The sequence below is a fragment of the Phoenix dactylifera genome, unplaced genomic scaffold (genome assembly GCF_009389715.1).
Source record: "Phoenix dactylifera cultivar Barhee BC4 unplaced genomic scaffold, palm_55x_up_171113_PBpolish2nd_filt_p 000526F, whole genome shotgun sequence".
In the NCBI taxonomy this organism is placed as follows: Eukaryota; Viridiplantae; Streptophyta; class Magnoliopsida; order Arecales; family Arecaceae; genus Phoenix; species Phoenix dactylifera.
In genome coordinates, this window is record NW_024067936.1 from 348,879 (window position 1) to 365,070 (window position 16,192).

At 43.4% G+C, this 16,192-nt stretch overlaps 1 protein-coding gene and 1 long non-coding RNA gene across 2 annotated transcripts; both read left to right on the top strand.

The window, feature by feature from the left end:
• The first annotated feature begins 129 nt into the window (after positions 1 to 129).
• Positions 130 to 1,720, top strand: LOC120106322. The gene is made up of 2 exons (XR_005508504.1): positions 130 to 321; positions 780 to 1,720. It is a non-coding gene; the product is annotated as an uncharacterized LOC120106322 (long non-coding RNA).
• Positions 1,721 to 4,802: 3,082 nt separating this feature from the next.
• Positions 4,803 to 14,281, top strand: LOC120106321. The gene is made up of 6 exons (XM_039119315.1): positions 4,803 to 5,268; positions 10,181 to 10,255; positions 10,360 to 10,665; positions 10,807 to 10,889; positions 13,680 to 13,767; positions 14,026 to 14,281. Exons 2-6 carry the CDS (start codon positions 10,201 to 10,203, stop codon positions 14,130 to 14,132), a joined length of 639 nt encoding a protein of 212 aa, XP_038975243.1. The 5' UTR covers positions 4,803 to 5,268; positions 10,181 to 10,200; the 3' UTR covers positions 14,133 to 14,281.
• The last annotated feature ends 1,911 nt before the right edge of the window (positions 14,282 to 16,192 follow it).

Consider the following 16,192-nt stretch of genomic DNA (forward strand, 5'->3'; position numbering starts at 1 on the left):
GCCCTCCCTCGCTGAGAGCCGCCGCCGCCCTCCCCTCGATGAGAGCCGCCGCCGCACCCCCCCTCCCTCGCTGAGAGCCGCCGCCGCACCCCCCCCCCCTCCTCGCCCCCCTCCCTCGCTGAGAGCCGCCGCCGCCGGCCCCCCTCCCTCGCTGAGAGCCGCCGCCGCCGCGGCCCCCGCCCCCCCTTTTCCCTCGCTGAGAGCCTGATAGCCGCCTCCTCTCGGTGTCGTCGCCTCTTCAACGACCGGCCGGCGGCTCTTCGCGTCCTTCTCCCCCGGACGGCAACCTCCGCGGCTCCGGTCACCGACTCACAGTCACCGGTAAGAGTTTTCTCCTCCTCCTCCTCCTCTTCGAGCTCGATCCCGGTAGATTTTGCCCAAGCCCGGAGAGAGAAAGAGAGAGAGAGAGAGGTGGTGGGGCAGCGAGAGAGCTCGGAACAGTGGGAGAGTGGGGAGTGGGGACAGTGGTTTTGTTTTGGGTGGAGACGGGAGACAGAGAAAGAGAGGAGGGATCTTTCATCCCTTCTCTTTTTTAGTTTTGGTCTTGGTTTTCCTTCCCTCACATTGCTCCAGTAACCCAGTTCCAGCTGGGTCATCAGGAAGAAAGATCGGGGGATTGGAGATGGACTTCTTGGAGGGTGGAGATTCTCTGAATTTTCTCCTCTCAGTTTCTTCTCCCCTGATTTTTTTTTTTTCCGGTTGGATGGTGCTTTATTTGTATTATGATAATTCTTATGAACTGAATTTTTTGTATAATTAGTTGTATAATTTTTTGATAGGCTTATGTCAATGGCAAGCGAAAGTTCACCTATTCTTATGGCGGATAATGAGCATTAGGATTGTGGTGGATAATGAGCATGAGGATTGTTACTTTTGCCCATTTCTAGATTCCAAACAAAAAAAAAAAAATCGGGCCTGTCGGGTCGGGCCTGTCGGGTCGGGCCTGTCGTGTCGGGCCTGTCGGGTCGGGCCGGTCGGGTCGGGCCTGGGACCAGATTTATAAGGTTGGGTCGGGCCTGGACAAAAATTTAAGCCCGACAGTCGGGCCGGGCCGGGTCTGGGCATAGCCATCGGGCCTAATTTCTGCTGTAGAGCCCGGCCCGAGCCCGGCCCGGCCCGGGTTTTGATCATAAGCTAATAGGATCGAAAAAATATCATTGATTAAATTCTTAGCTTATATAATTCTTAATTCTTATTTTGCAATTCAGTTGGACCCCAAAAATTATTTCTAAAATAATTTCACAAATAAATATTTCATTTATAATAATAATAAAATACAATGAAAACAATATTTTATTATTTGATAATTTCTTAAATAAGAAAGAGTATGCGATACCTAATTTCGTTTAGGATTTTGCAATAAAAAAATAGCAGGTAATTAAAATACAAATAATTAAGAGCATGGCAACTCCTAGATTCGGGAATTTAGAAACAAAAGTAGTTGCAAGGATAATAAAAGACACATGATTCTGGCCAGACACAAAACTAACGAACTTTCAGCCCGCACACAAATTTCCTTAAAAAAAGAACAAGATAAATCATAAAACATCACCATCAGCAAAAAAAGTACGAACCCTAAAACCAAAAAGGAGACGGCAATCAAAACCCAGAAACCGAGACCAGAAGCTGCGGAATCAGAATCAAGCAAAGATCGGCAAAATAAGAATCTTGGAATTGAAGATGGGAAAAGAAATGGTCTTCCCATTTCACTAACAATATTCTTAACCCCAAAAAAAGTCCAAGAGAAAAAAAACGAAGAGAAAAGAATGCAAATGCGGAAAAAAGAATACTTAATCCAGCAAATAAGACACTTATCAATCCGATATAAACTATAGATCGAACTGGGCCCGAAATTTCAGATGGGGCGAGCACTCCAACAACTGAAACACTTTCGAACACGGTTAAAGTTAGACAGAATTTAACCACTTCTCCTTCACGTTTTTTTCAATAATTCAAGAAAATAGTTAATGAAATGGCCGATTTAAACCAGGAACAAGTGATCAAAGTAATCAAAACTGAGGAACGAGGGCGATAGGGTTCCACGATAGAGGAATCAGTACTCCTTTGGTTTTGAACATATGTAGTGTTGATATGGTTTCTCCATAACTGATTAATATGCTTCAGATTTCTATTCCTATCCCCTTATTTTTTTATTTTTTTATTTTTTTATTTTTTTGTTGAAAAGAAAGGGGTAGGGGGGAGGAAGGGACAAGCCCACCCCCGCGTACCAGCCCCCACTGGGCCCCCGCCCCGCCAGGAGAATGTTCGATGCGGGCAGAAATGGCCATGTGTTGGGCACCCCGACCGGTTTTACTCATACCCTCCCCACCCGTGGGCCCGGCTCAGCTACTCCTCTGAGCTCTGGCTCGAGTCCCACGTGTGAGTACGTCACACCCAACACCACCCCGGCTACTAGCGGTTCAAGAGCGGTCCTACACCACAAGTCCAAGCAGTGGCCAAAGTAGTAAGCTCCGGTCCACAATTTAATCGTCGCCGCAGCGATTCGAACTTGGGACCTTGTGGTTAGAATTGCTGCCCCAGTACCACTAGGCTACCACCTTGGTGGCGTTCCTATCCCCTTATGGTCACTGATATTTTTGAATATATTTTCTATCTCCTTGATTAGGTTTTCAGGTATTGCTTAATAATTTCATGGATGCTATCATGCAGGAGATAGCTGCAAAAACTTATTTATTAATTCTGAAGCCAGTGAACAACATTCTGCTAATCTACGAATGAATTTTCTGATCTCAGATATCAAAGCTTCTCAATACTCTTTTGTAACATCTAGCATTGTTTCTTTCCTCATTTTTCCTTTCCACTTTCTATCTTATTGACCATTCGGTATATCATACTGATATTTGCACTTCTTTTACCCTGTCTATGTTGTTTGTTTTCCACCGCTTTGATCTGTTTATTTAACTATATAATTTCTAATGTTAACTTCTTTTTGATCATCACTATTCATTGATCATTACATGGATATATAAAAATGGAATTCCTTGTACTCTTATTTGAGAATGGAAGTATTTTTATTTGGGAGAGTTCGAAGAAAAAGAAAGATTTTTTGTAAGGTATTAGCAAATCTTGGTTACTTTCGTGGAACTCATCGAAGATCCACAGATCATAGAAATTATGTGCTTTTGTGAAGACATTTTTTCTAGAGCTGGCATAATTGATCTTGAGTACTTTTCCCAGCATATCGAAGATGAGTGTTTTTTGAGTACTTGGTTCCCCATAAATGAAAAGCATTTTTTCTGGAGCTGGCATAACAGATCTTCAGCCACTCTTTTTTGATTCATATGGTCTTTTGGTCTTGTTTGTGATGTTGGTTTTTGTGTTTTCCTCATGTCCATCTATGTGTTTGGTCCTATACTGTGTTTATGCGGTTTTCTTTTTCATAACATTTTGTTGAAACCAATGTTAGATAGCATCAGTGTTATAAAGTGGTAGCCTTTTCTTGTGTTGACAGGTAACATTGACAGATTTCTGTGGTGATTGGGGTTCTGCTGATTGCGTACCGTTTTTGTTGATATCTTTGTAAGCATTTTCAGCAATTATTGCTGTTGATATCTCTAAAATTAGCCTGATGAAGACATCTATCTAAGGTCTCTAAGCAATGTTCTCCTGATCCTGGTTTTTTGTGTTACAACCCTTTTGATTCTGATTCAGAATCTGACGTGAATCATAAGAATGCAAGAGCTTCCTCAGCCCCTGTGATCAGCAAGGCAAAAAAAAAGAAAGAAAAACAAGCTCCAAATTTAGTTACAATGGAGATGAAGGAAATGATACTTCTTCTTCGTCATCATATTTAGGCTTTTTAGCTTCAAGGATCAAAAACAAAAATGACTTTTATGACTCGGGGGGTTTCCAAAACCAGTCTGTGCAAGAGCTAGAGAGCTATGCTATTTGTAAGGTTGATGAGACTACATAAATGGCTGTTTGAAGATCTCCCGAGCAATTAATTTCAGCGACACTCTCCTCCCAAGATTTCTCGCAACTGCCACCGTTTTTGCCCATTTCTCCCTCTTCTCTCGGATCTCCGGCAAGACTAGAACCTCCATGAAATGGTTCTGCAAGGTTGCAATCTCCTTCTCCAATATCCTGTGCATCTTGCTATTTGCTGCTGCCCTTGAACGGCCCTCCTCTATGGTGCTCTTGTCAGAGCCGGCTTAATCCTTAGGCGGCTGAGGCGGTCGCCTAAGGCCCGGCCCAAGAAATTCCCACCGTAGTTCCAAAAAAGCTACCAGTGAAACAGTGAAAGATTGAATATGGGGGGGGGGGGTGTTGGATTTGTGATCAGAAATTCTTTTGGCAGGTTGGTAGCAGCCGGAGGTCGGAGGACGCCTGGTCTCACTGTTGTAAGGGCAGAGCTTCGGGCCGCATGGAAGGGGTTGTCATAAGCAAGGAGGTTCCTCGGTGCCGAGCGGGTGTATCTTGAGGAGATTCTTCTGTGGTGATTGATTGGATTCGGGGTTTGGATAGGTATGGTGATGACCACCCTCTCATTAGAGAGTCTCGCAGATTGGTTCGGGAGATGGATAGTCTTCAGGTAGCATATGTTTTTCGGGAGACGAGCCGAACAACGGATTGGGTTGCTTCCTTCGTCGTCCGGTATTTGGGGAGGTCCTTTGGACTTCTATAAGAGATATTCTCTATCTGTACTGCTGATTTGGCATAGTATACTTATGTTAGAGCTATATAAATTGCCGCTAAAAAAGACCGAAAGCTACTGGCCATGGGGGACTTGACAAGACGTGGGAAAAGAGTCTCCGGCACAATCCCATCGCAGCCGGGAATAGCTGAACAGATCTTCTTTGTTCGCTGTAAAACAAATCCCAGCAGCTCAAAGCTCCCTTCGTCGTTTCCAATTCCCACAGGCATTTCAGTCTTTTTGGCTGTTCTCCTCTCCCCCTTCTCGGCTTCACGGAGTTCTATCCTCTCCAGAGAAAGAAGGGGAGCTAGAGTGTGAGGACCGGCCCATTCAGCAGCCCATACCTAGTTGGACTTGTGGGCCAGCCCAATGTAGCCAGCCATTTGGAGGCCGCCACCTCCTCCTTTGGGGAGGTCCTGCAGTCAATAGAGGGAATGGACAGCTCGCTGCTGGGAGGGACAGCTGCCGGCAGCTTGAGCAGTTACCATCGCTTAAGAAATCCCAAACCCCCCCTCTCTGTCCTCCTCCTCCTCCCACAGAACGGAGTCTGAGTCTCAGAACCGTCGGCCTAGGCGTTGAAGCAAGGATCGTCGCTGGTACTCCCCAGAAGCTAGGTAAGCCCCGTGCCTTCTCTTCTCCTAATTTATTTAGAATAACGAAGAAAGAAACAAAGAAGGGAGGAAGGGGACTGCTGGCAGGCCGAGGGCCACCGGCGACGGCCACCGGCTTCGGCCGCGATTACCGTCAGCGCGGGCGTCGGCTGCTGGCAGGCCGAGGGCGTGGCCGCAGGCACGGCTGAGGACGCCGCAAGCCCGTCCACGGGCACCGCCGGCCGTGGCCCGGCCCTCCCAAGCACGCTTCCTTCCTTCACGGGAGAAGAATAGAGAGAGGAAGAGAGAGGGCTTCGGAGCGAGAGAGAATATGGGAGGTTTGAGAAGGGAAATTGAAGAAGAAGAAGAGGAGAGGAAAAGAAGACAAGGAAGAGGGGACTCACCCGTGTGCGGCCGTGAGCGTCGCCGGCGCCGTTGGTCCCCGCCGCGGGCTCTTCCCCTCCCGAGCTTTCTCTCTCCTCCATGGGAAGAAGAGAGGGCCGGCCGCCGTTCTTCCGAGCTCTCTCTTCTCCATGAGATGGAGAGAGGGCAGAACCGCGGCCGCAGCCGGCACCGTCGGCCTCAAGTCGGCCCCCCCTCTTGAGCCTCGGCAAGGGGTCGCCCCTCTTCGGTCACAGAAGGCGAGAGAGAGGAAGGGGAGAAGAAGAAAGAACAGGAGGAGAAGGGGAAGCTTCAGGAAGGAGAAGAAAAGAAACAGTGAAGAAAAAGAAAGAAAAAGAGAAAGAAAAAGAAAAGAAAAGAAAAGAAAAAAAAAGAGAGAAGAGAAAAGAAAAGAGTGGGTTAACGGGTCGGAATCGGGTTCGGGTCCGAAACCTGTTAAGCCCAATAATAAGAAATTGGTTTAGCCAATTGAACATGAACCCGAGCCCAATCAGATTGGGCTAAGTCTGGACGAGCCCAATTTAAACCAGGTCCGAACCCAATTAAGTATGTAGGTCTCAGCAGACCTAATTGATTATGAATCAGGCTCAATTTAAGCCCAATTCAACTGATAGAAGACCAAATTGACCTCGGGCTAACCTTGACTCAGGCCCAAATGAGCCACATTGACTCTGAACCAAAAATTAAACCCAATTAAACTTGGGACTAAGCCTATTGACCAGATCAGAAGATCGAATTGGCTAGAAAAGGCTGGACTCAATCATGAACCGGGCCCAATCCTTTAATTAAAAACCCAATTAACCTATGTGGACCCAATCTGGTTTTAAACGAGCCCCAAAGGCTCTAAATTGGGTAAATTGGACTTGGGCTAGATCCTTGGATGGGATCCAAGCAAGTAAGTTCATAGTATGATGAACTAAGAAATATTATAATAAATAAATGGGGAATAATGTAAGAAATATGATTAAGGATTTGTCACCTGAACTTGAGAAATTTGGAAAGCGAATCACTGTAAGTAATCTATTTTAATCTTATTATAGATCATGTGAGTACTATGTTTATTAAGATTTTAAAGTGTTATTCGTGTATATATTTCATGAATGGGTGTATTATAAAAAGTAAGTAACCTGTCCTAATCTTCTATGGATCACGCATATAAGTAACCCGTCTTAATTCTATTATAGATCATGTATTATGAGAATGAGCGTTATGCATGCAATTTAAATTGCATATATGTTTTAAAATAGAAGCAATTTGTTCTAATCCTATGAATTATGGAGCATGTATACGAGTAGCATGTTTTAGTCATACAATCCATGATTATGCATAGATTATGCTTATGCAGATTTTATTATGCATGCAAGATGAATTGGATTACATTATCATGATTGTCATTAGTATAATTGTGTTACAAGTGTAAAGAATAATGATGAATTGCATCTAGCTATATGCACATCTTGCAAAGGGTACCTAAGGGCTTTTATTGCTACGGGCCGAATGCAACTGAGCCGGCCTTGCCAGTGGCCGATAATGACTGAGCCGGCCCTGCCAGTGGCTGACTAATAACTGAGCAGGCCCCGCCAGTGACCGATAATGAATTCGCCGTAGCATCCATGAGGTACTACCTACAAGAAGTATTGTTTACGGACTCTTAAGAGCTACTGATCGAATGCAACTGAGCCGGCCTTGCCAGTGGCCGAGAATGACTGAGCCAGCCCCACCAGTGGCCGCCTAATAACTGAGCTGGCCCCGCCAATGACTTCGCAGTAGCATCTGAGAGTATGACCACAGCATGCCGGAGGCACGATTTTTTTTATGTGTATTTCATGAAAATACTTGTTGCCATGAAACACGAATTTATTGACTCAGCATGCATACTTCATCATAATGAATTGTTAAGTAAGATACATGTTGCTATGAAATAGGGATTTATTGTTTCAGCATGAATATTTTATCATGATAAATTGTTAGATAGTATGCATGTCATCTTCTCAAACCCTGTTAAAACATGTTTAGTATTTTTACAGAATCAAGCATATGCTAGTAGATGTGCATGAATTACCAAGGATAGCATGGTTCAAGTGTATTATATATTCCATGAAATATGGTATCATAAACACATTAAAATGATATTCATAGCATGACCACGAACTTAATAATTTGAGATGCCATTAATCAGTTTTCAAATAACTCATAAAGTATGATTTATGAAAATTATGATTTATGAACTCTCAGATGTTATGCAAGGGTCCCCGCTAGTGGGTGTAATAACTCAGCATGTGCTTATGGCCCCCGCTAGTGGGTATAATAACTCGGCATGCGCATATGGCCCCCGCCAGTGGGTATAATAACTTGGCTGCACTACTATAGGAGTATGGATTTAAAATCTTGGATTAATGGCAAAGTTTTACGTTGTATTTCATGTTTATGAAATATCATGATGGTACATGCATTAATTTACAGCTCGATTTGCATATATATATATATATTGTATATGGAACAATGGACATTTAATGTATATGTTAGCCTCTCAAATCCTGCATAAACATGGTTATCATTATGTTTGATCCGGTAAAATTATGTATGATTACTTACTGAGCCGTGTAGCTCATATCCGTTCATTTACATTTTTCTTTCAGATCCTCACCACTGATAGCTATCAGAGACACTTTAATTTGGTATCAGGGCTTCTTTCCTTTGGGGTAAAATAAGTATACTTTTGTGTACATAAACTACATAGAAGCTCTGTATTTGGGTACTGACCAGCATGTTGTATTAAGAATACTTTCATATATAAAGGTTTGGTTGGTTTGACTACCCTGTTCCCCATGTATGAGGTTTCGTGCTATTGTGGGCGGTAGTCGGCAATAGTATAGCCGTGTCACGGATCCGGATCCGGGGCATGACACAGAGAGCTGAGAAAGAGAGGCTTTTCATTTCTGAGAGAGACTCTCCTCTCTCGGCAGGAGCCGCAGGACATCTACCTTCGGGGCCAGGGCGCGACTCGCGAGGGCGAACCGGCGAAGAACGCTTCTAGATCTGGCGCCGACAGGTGGAAGTAGCTGTTCTTGGCCTCTTGGGCGAAGCCCTCGTCGGCTCCTCTTCCCGTAGGCCCCCTCCGGTGACTTCTTCTCCTTCGGCGGCGGGCACGGCAGCACTGCCGGGATCCGGCTCTCCACCCTCTTCGGCGTCTCCCACCGGTCTCTCTTTCTTCTCTCTCCCAGAGGACCCAGACAAGCCCTCTTTGGCTCTTTCTCTATTTTTCAGGCAAGCCCTCTGCCCTTGAACGGCCCTCCTCCATGGATGCTCCTGCTCACCTCCCACTGGAGGTGGATGGCCATTGTTGCTCGACATGTTGGCCATGGACACCCCCTCTCGGAGCTGAGATGGATTCACATCGGACCAAACGATGAACAACACCCTCTAATTGTCCGACCAATTTCCACACGCCATGCATGAAGATTAAAGCACCCAACCAACCCACGGCTCCCGCTCTGTTTTTTTTTTGATTGCCTCATTGCTAAGTCCACCCGGAGCGTCTTTTGGACTGGCCCAGCCTCTTATTGGACCCTTTTAATTAGCGTTGAAGGTCGTAGCAGCACAGCGATTGGGACGATCTCAACCGTTATAAAAATAAGATGCATCAATCAAGACGATCGTGGCCCTTGAGAGGACTGGGGGTATAAACGTCTTTCAGCTCTGTATTCAAATACTTGCATCTTGTTTCCCATACTTGTTGCTCCTCGCTCCTGCCGCAGAGCGAGAGAGGAGGCTTTTGCTACGGTTTTTGACAAAGGATTGCACTCAAATCTCATCGACTAGGGTTTTTCTTCTCGTTTCCAAGAATCAATCTCCAGTAATGTTTCTTCTTCAGTTCCTGTTTATTGCATCAATTCAATCCCCAATGTTTAGGGTTTCCCTTGCATACCTCCATCTGTGTTTCTTAATCTTTCTTGAGGGATTTGTCGGATTTTTTCTTTCTAATTTTGATTTCTTTGTTATTTAAACTGGATGGCTTAAGAATCTACAATTTTAGGTCTCGAGATTTAAACATATTTAACGATCTTGTTTTCTGTTTTCTTGCGAATTAATGAAAATTTTATTATCTTGGGATCTCTCAAGACTTACATTGGAAGAAGATCTCAAAGCTTAATTGTTTAGGGTTTTAAATCAAGATGTATAGATGATTAGAAATAATGCTAGATGTTCTGATTTTTATGGAGGCGTCGTTTAGATTTAAGTCTACAAAGTTAGTATATGCATCTGCCTGCCTTTTTTTATTTTTCTTTAAATCGGTGAATTGTGGACGTGTCTTGTGATCAAATTTATAAGTCATATAATCCTTGAATGGTAAATGCCTCAGTTTACTGAAGATATAGAGTGATAACTGAACTGTATTAGTTGTATGGCTGCTTTTTGATTCCATTTCTGCGCTGAATATTTTAATTATTTCTATATATTTGATTATGATAAACACTGACTTCTCATGGATTAACTTGAGTATACCATGGTGCTTTATTTTGGACTTTGAAAGGTCTATTGGAGCAAGTTCACATGGCCTCCCAAACTCCTATTTTTGTTCTAGATGAAAATTTGCCCTTCCATAGAGGTAGTTCCTGTTCTTACTTTTCTTTGTAAGTGTAAATTTTTGGTATGCACCTGTATTTGGAATTTCATTTCTAGTCGTTGGGATATGATTCTTGTTCCATTTAGGCAAAGGTGTTGATGGCATAAAGGCTGATGTGCCCAAGCCTGCCAAGCCGGCACGTCATGAACGAAAAGCTTTGCGGGATCTTTCAAAAGCTGGAAAACCTCTGCCAACAGGTGCAACTAAGGGATCTACTTTGAAAGATAAGGCTACTGTGCATGACCATGAGAACCCCAAGAATGCCTCAAAGAATAGTTTTCTGACTGATGAGGAAATAAAGAAATGTCATGAGTGGGCCAAGCAGGGAATCGAGCATGCCCATTTTACAGGAACTGAGCAGCGAAAACTCCAGAAAGAAAAGGATAAAGAACGTAAATGCTCATCTCCTTGAGTTTTTCTTTCCATTGTTCTCACCAACTCCATTTTTCTAATCTAATTTGTGTAAATTTTTCAGTCACTTACATTTATATATGGTTGCAATTCTTTTATTTTTCTGTGTCTGTCTAACTCAGGTGTAAGAAAGAAAGTGGATAAAGTTATGTCTGCACTTCGTGAATGGACTGACATGGCCTATAACTTTGGATTGCCAAGGGTGGTATGTGGCCCTCTGCAAATGTTCTTGCCCTTTTCTTTTATCAAAGCAACAATTATATATGAAATTATGTAGACAGTAGGAAATGGACTAGAATCATTTTCGTGTGTTAGAATTGCAAAAAAAATGCATACTTCACAATTTTGACCAATGTAGACAGTAGAACGAGAACCTAACATAGTTTTATTTCTCCTTATTTCTTTTCTTAACAATCGCAATATTTATGTTGATCTGTTGAGGATTTATTTAATCTTTGATTTGATCATTAACATGAATATGTACAACATTATAACAAACTTTTTTGTCACCTCTTATATGGCATGTATTGAAGTCTCTGGTCAATTCCCGTCCTGTGCACTGGAGATGCATATTATACTATCTTGGTTTTCTTTTATGTGGTTGAGAAGCAGTCTTCCTTGCTTTAAATTAATTTTCTTGCAAGGCTTCAACCATTCAGAATTTTACCTTATTAGATTTTGGAGTAGGACTTACCTCCTTCCCCTGCCACTTGGTGATGTTGCATCGCTTAAATGAATGTGATATGTACCATGATGGCAATACGATTTTTACTACAGAAAAGAACATTGGATCATAGAAGGACATTCATAAACTAATTTGACCAAATAATGATGGAGGAGGGACTAAACTAATGTGTTATATTGTTGTTGATGCTAAACTGAGTTGGAGTTTTATTGGTGCAGCGCGTAAGCTGGAAAGGGAGATCAGCTATCTTTTCTCAGCAGATGCCAATTGGACTTCTACAAATAAGCTCTGACACATAGCAGATCTAGTAGTTCATCATTCAACATTCAATGCCCCCTTGATTTTGGATTCGAATCTATTTCATCTGTATCATGCAAGTTGTAAGGATGTAGGATTGGGAAGCCTAAAACAATTAAGTCATGATATTTGCTATTGATTTGCAAAGGATGTCAAGTGTTGTCATAGGTTCATTTCCTTTTTTCCTCACTATGTTGGTTGCTGCCGTGTATATTGCAGGTTTCTGATTTAGAATTCCGTATTTCTCATATTTTTCTTGGAATTGTTTTTGGTAAAAAAAATGGTAAAGTCCTTTGAATTACCCAAGCAAGGGGTTTAGAATATATGTTTAGGTTAGAAACTTGTAGTTATTCTCATCTGATTGTCATTTATTCAAATTTATGAATTCATTACTGTTATTTTCTTGAAGGGCTGATGTTATCAAAGAAAATAATATTAGTTGAGCTATTTTTTTTTGTCTTTTATCAATCTGGTTGTGGTGCTTTTAGTTTGCCATTGTCTGTTGTGCTGATAAGATGAACAGTAACCCAAGGAAACTTTGAAATTTACTTCTAATGCATGATAATGCAGTGGTGCAATTATAAGCCTCTTAGCGGGAGGGAGGATAGGTTAAAATGGACACGATTGTGATAAGAGCCATATTAAAAGCGATAATTAGAGTGCATAAATGTATGCATGATCACATAAAGATACTATGTTTAAACACTTTCTCTCTTTCTTTTGGATTCACAAGCGTTATGATGTGTTTCCCATATTTCTGTTTTTAAATGTGTTTCTCATAGATTGCCTGGCGCAAGCCAATGTAGAGTTTGTCATTTTTTGAAGTAAATCTGGCCACACATTTACGAATTGACTGTTCGATATTTGTTACCTGTCAAGCTCTTTAATCTTTATAATGCTGCATGACTATTTCCTGGAAGAGATCTGAATTTTAAGTCTGTAACACCATCCAGCTTTTTCTCAATAGTTGGGGTAGTTTCTGAAATTGAAGTCTAGCTTTTTTTTCTACACAATTGAAGTCTAGCTTTTAATTGTTTTAGTATTTTCAGCTATTTTTGAATCACATGCTTATTTAAACATTGCAGAATGTCCCAATAGCATGAGATGTTGTTTTCAAATAATAGATATCACCTCATTTTAGTACTTCATAAAGAGTAGAAATAAAGTACTTGAGAAATGATAAATATGAAACTGCTGTACATCAGCTGTAAAGGTAGACTAACTTGTTTGACTTAACAATACAGAAGGAAACCACAGTAAATATGTAACTTTTCCCCTTTTGGTCCTTGTCTTTGGTGCCATGCTTGTTATGTCATTTTACTAGTATAACTAGTATGCTCTTATGGTTCATTCCAAGATGGCATGATGCGCTGTGTTGGTTCCTTGGCCTGTGGAACATGAATGCAGTACCCTGTCATTCCCATTTATGTCTCCATTGTTTTGCAATCCTGGATATTTTCTCTTATTTAATAGCTGATCCTTCATCCTTTTGTTTGTATGCCCTTGGCAGTTCTCTCTACTTTTGCTGAACCTCCAATCTTTCTTAGCCTAATCCCTTTGCTTGGATTCCAAGTGGCTTATCAATTTTCTTGATGCTATTTGTTGGCCTAGGACCAGGGAAGGCAATTATGCTTAAGTATATATGTGCTCGTAGGTTGCTTCCTTGCATCAATCATTATTGTCCAGTCCATGATTTATGCTAGTTCTTCACTCTGAATTTTGTCCTTTTTCTGCACTCGGCTATTTGCTGATATGTTATAAATCACAGAGAGATGCAAAATTTCTTTTGCTTATAATGTTAACCAAAACAAGAAATAGATTTTTCTTCATGATTATATCTTTTCAGGTAAGCTGATATTTTTGAGCGACCCCTTTATTGTATAATTTGAGGATACCATGAACTAGGGATGCTAGGCATGCATATTAGTGACTGCTGGCCCAGTTTTTGACTGTAGGAATGGATTCTTGGTTCATGCTAGGACCGGTCTTGAATTTTGCAATGCTTATATGCAGGATGCTGCTGATGTTACCGAAAGCATTGGGAAGCTGGAGTTAGAGCCAGAGGTGCTTCCTCCCAGGGCCAGATCTCACTTGAATTCAGGTCTCTCTCTATATATATCTCTCTCTCTCTCTCTCTGTCTCTGCGTGCGCGCGTGCGCGCGTGCGCGTGACAGGCAGCAAATTCAAATAGATTTTTACCCATATAATATAGTTTCTCCCACTATTATGTTCCTAAAAAAGATGCTCGCAATCACAGTTTTTTATTGTATTATCTGATTGCATAATTCTCAGTTATGGCATATCCATAATATTCAATTTCTAATAAGTTTCAACTTTTGTTACTAACTGATATTTCCAGGTAATGATAAATTAGAGGATCTTCTTCTGGAGCCCGAGCTTGACTGGTACCCATTTCTTGACCAGACATTGGAGCTCAAGCTGAAAGATGATATCTATAGCAGATGAATTTGCTTTCTTCTCTGTTGTTTGGTAAATTTCGACTGTGGCAGCATCAAAAAGCTACCAATATTTCTCTAAAGATATTTAATGGCATCTGTGAATTTCGTTGCTGGATAAAGGTGTTACAACTTTGGGGGTGTGTGTTACAAACTTTACCAGCTTTCTTAGCAATGTATCGTTGTAAGTTTTGCGTGTATATTGTATGGAGTTTGTTGTTTTGCTTCTGTCTACTTCACCTTCGGTTTTTCGTACTGGGGGACGGTCATTTTCAAAGGATCGTAGAGGTGGGCTATGCCAGTCTCCAGCCCTTGGGAACTGCGAGCTTCTAAGGCAACTTTTGTGTTTTCCCTTGCAAAAGACCCCGTTCACCGATTTGCTAGTTATTTTCCCTCCATTCGTCAAGCACGTACAGTCGCACCGCGTACTGAGAGCTTATATTGAAGCTATCAAGAGCTTTGAGAAAGTTTTATGGCAGCTTGCTTCATTGGGCTATCAATTCATGGAACTATCACTATTAAGCTAAGGCCAGCTCTCTTAGGAGCAGACGAGCAGGGCTGTAAACGGGTTGAGCAGTGTTTTTTTTTTGCCTCCAGGAGATCTGATGGAAATTAGTTTAACATTATGCATATGAGTGACTAGCTTTCCAACGTAGAAGTAATATAAATTTGTTAGATGTGAACTAGGATTTGTCCTAACGATCGCGTCCCTTTGCTTGGTAATCAAGTTTTGAGTTCGATACTTGATGGTGCATTTTGATGTATGGACTTGATAATTATAGCATGGATGGGTCTCCTTTCTTTTCTTTATGGAGATCAAAGACTCCAGACAAAAAAAGTGGAAGCATTGAGAGTGGGCTGGCATTGGTGGTAGGGCAGTCCCTCGCTGCATCAAGGTTCGTGCTAAGGGTGGGCTTTTCGTCGAACAATTGGTGGGCAGCCGGGATGGCAACTCCTGGCACCAACAAGCCAGGCGGTTCTGACAGTGGCCGACCGGATGTTCCAAAGCCGGGGTGGTTGAGACCATTCCTCTGTGGTCTGCGGTGGCACAGGGGGCCTTGCGGCAATCGGAGGTGCTAAACCACTGGTATACCGAGAAGGAGTTGCAGGAGCTTGAGCACAGGCTCCCTCGTGTGGTAGTGCTACCATCGGAGAGGGTGTCCAAGGCCAGGTCTGAGTGGGAGGAGAAGGCCGTGATTGCGAGGAGCTTGGAACGGCGGTCCTGGCGGAGATGGTAGCATGCGATCTCAGAAGCCGGGCCAAGTTGTTGCATCAGGTAGAGGTCCTCCCAATGGCCGGGGCCTCATGACCCTCCGTTTTGGCTCAACTGTGGATCGGGAGAAGGCAATGGCGGCTGGCCCATGGATGGTGGCGGGCCAGCTGCTGGCAATGGAGGACTGGCAGCTTGACTTTGTCCCGAGCACCCATACCGTGAACCGGACTATGGTCTGGGTCCGGTTACCGAGGCTTCCGTTGGAGTACTGAGGCAGGGAGTCCATTCTGGAGATTTTGGCGGAGGCCGGTGGAGCTCGACGGCATGACCAACGAGCGAAGTCGGATCGATTATGCCCAGACAAACGTGGAGATCGATTCCCGGCTTTCCCTGGTGCCAGGTACCTTCATCCAGAGGGTGAAGAAGAAGTTTTGGCAAGCCTTCACCTATGAAGACATGCCGGGGCTATGCTGCCATTGTGCTCGCATTGGCCACCAGGCACACGACTGCCAGTTCCGCTCGCCGGAGCAGTGGCCGGAGGCAAGGAAGGCCGAAATGGCTGATGGATCTAAGGGGGAGCCGGTGGCAGGTTCCCCAGGGGAAGGGAGGCGGTGGGTCTTCGGCCCATGGATGACCGTCTCCAGAGGTCGGCCACAATGGGGAGGCGCCATTAGGGTTGGGGCACGAAAGAAGGAGACCGAGTCCAACCATGGGTCAACTCGGGGACCGCTGTCCCCCAACTTGAAGCCGAGTCCAGCCAAGGGAGGGCAGAATTTACCCGAGTCACCACCAGACTCTGAGGGCTAGCAGAAGCCCAAGAAGATTGGCTGACACTTCTCGTCGGAAAAAGGCAAGGA

Coding starts and splice junctions, on each gene's coding strand:
- LOC120106321 (XM_039119315.1), top strand. CDS start 10,201: ATGGCCTCCCAAACTCCTATTTTTGTTCTAGATGAAAATTTGCCCTTC. Junction 10,666..10,806: donor GAAAGAAAAGGATAAAGAAC/GTAAATGCTCAT, acceptor TGTCTAACTCAG/GTGTAAGAAAGAAAGTGGAT. Junction 10,890..13,679: donor ACTTTGGATTGCCAAGGGTG/GTATGTGGCCCT, acceptor GCTTATATGCAG/GATGCTGCTGATGTTACCGA.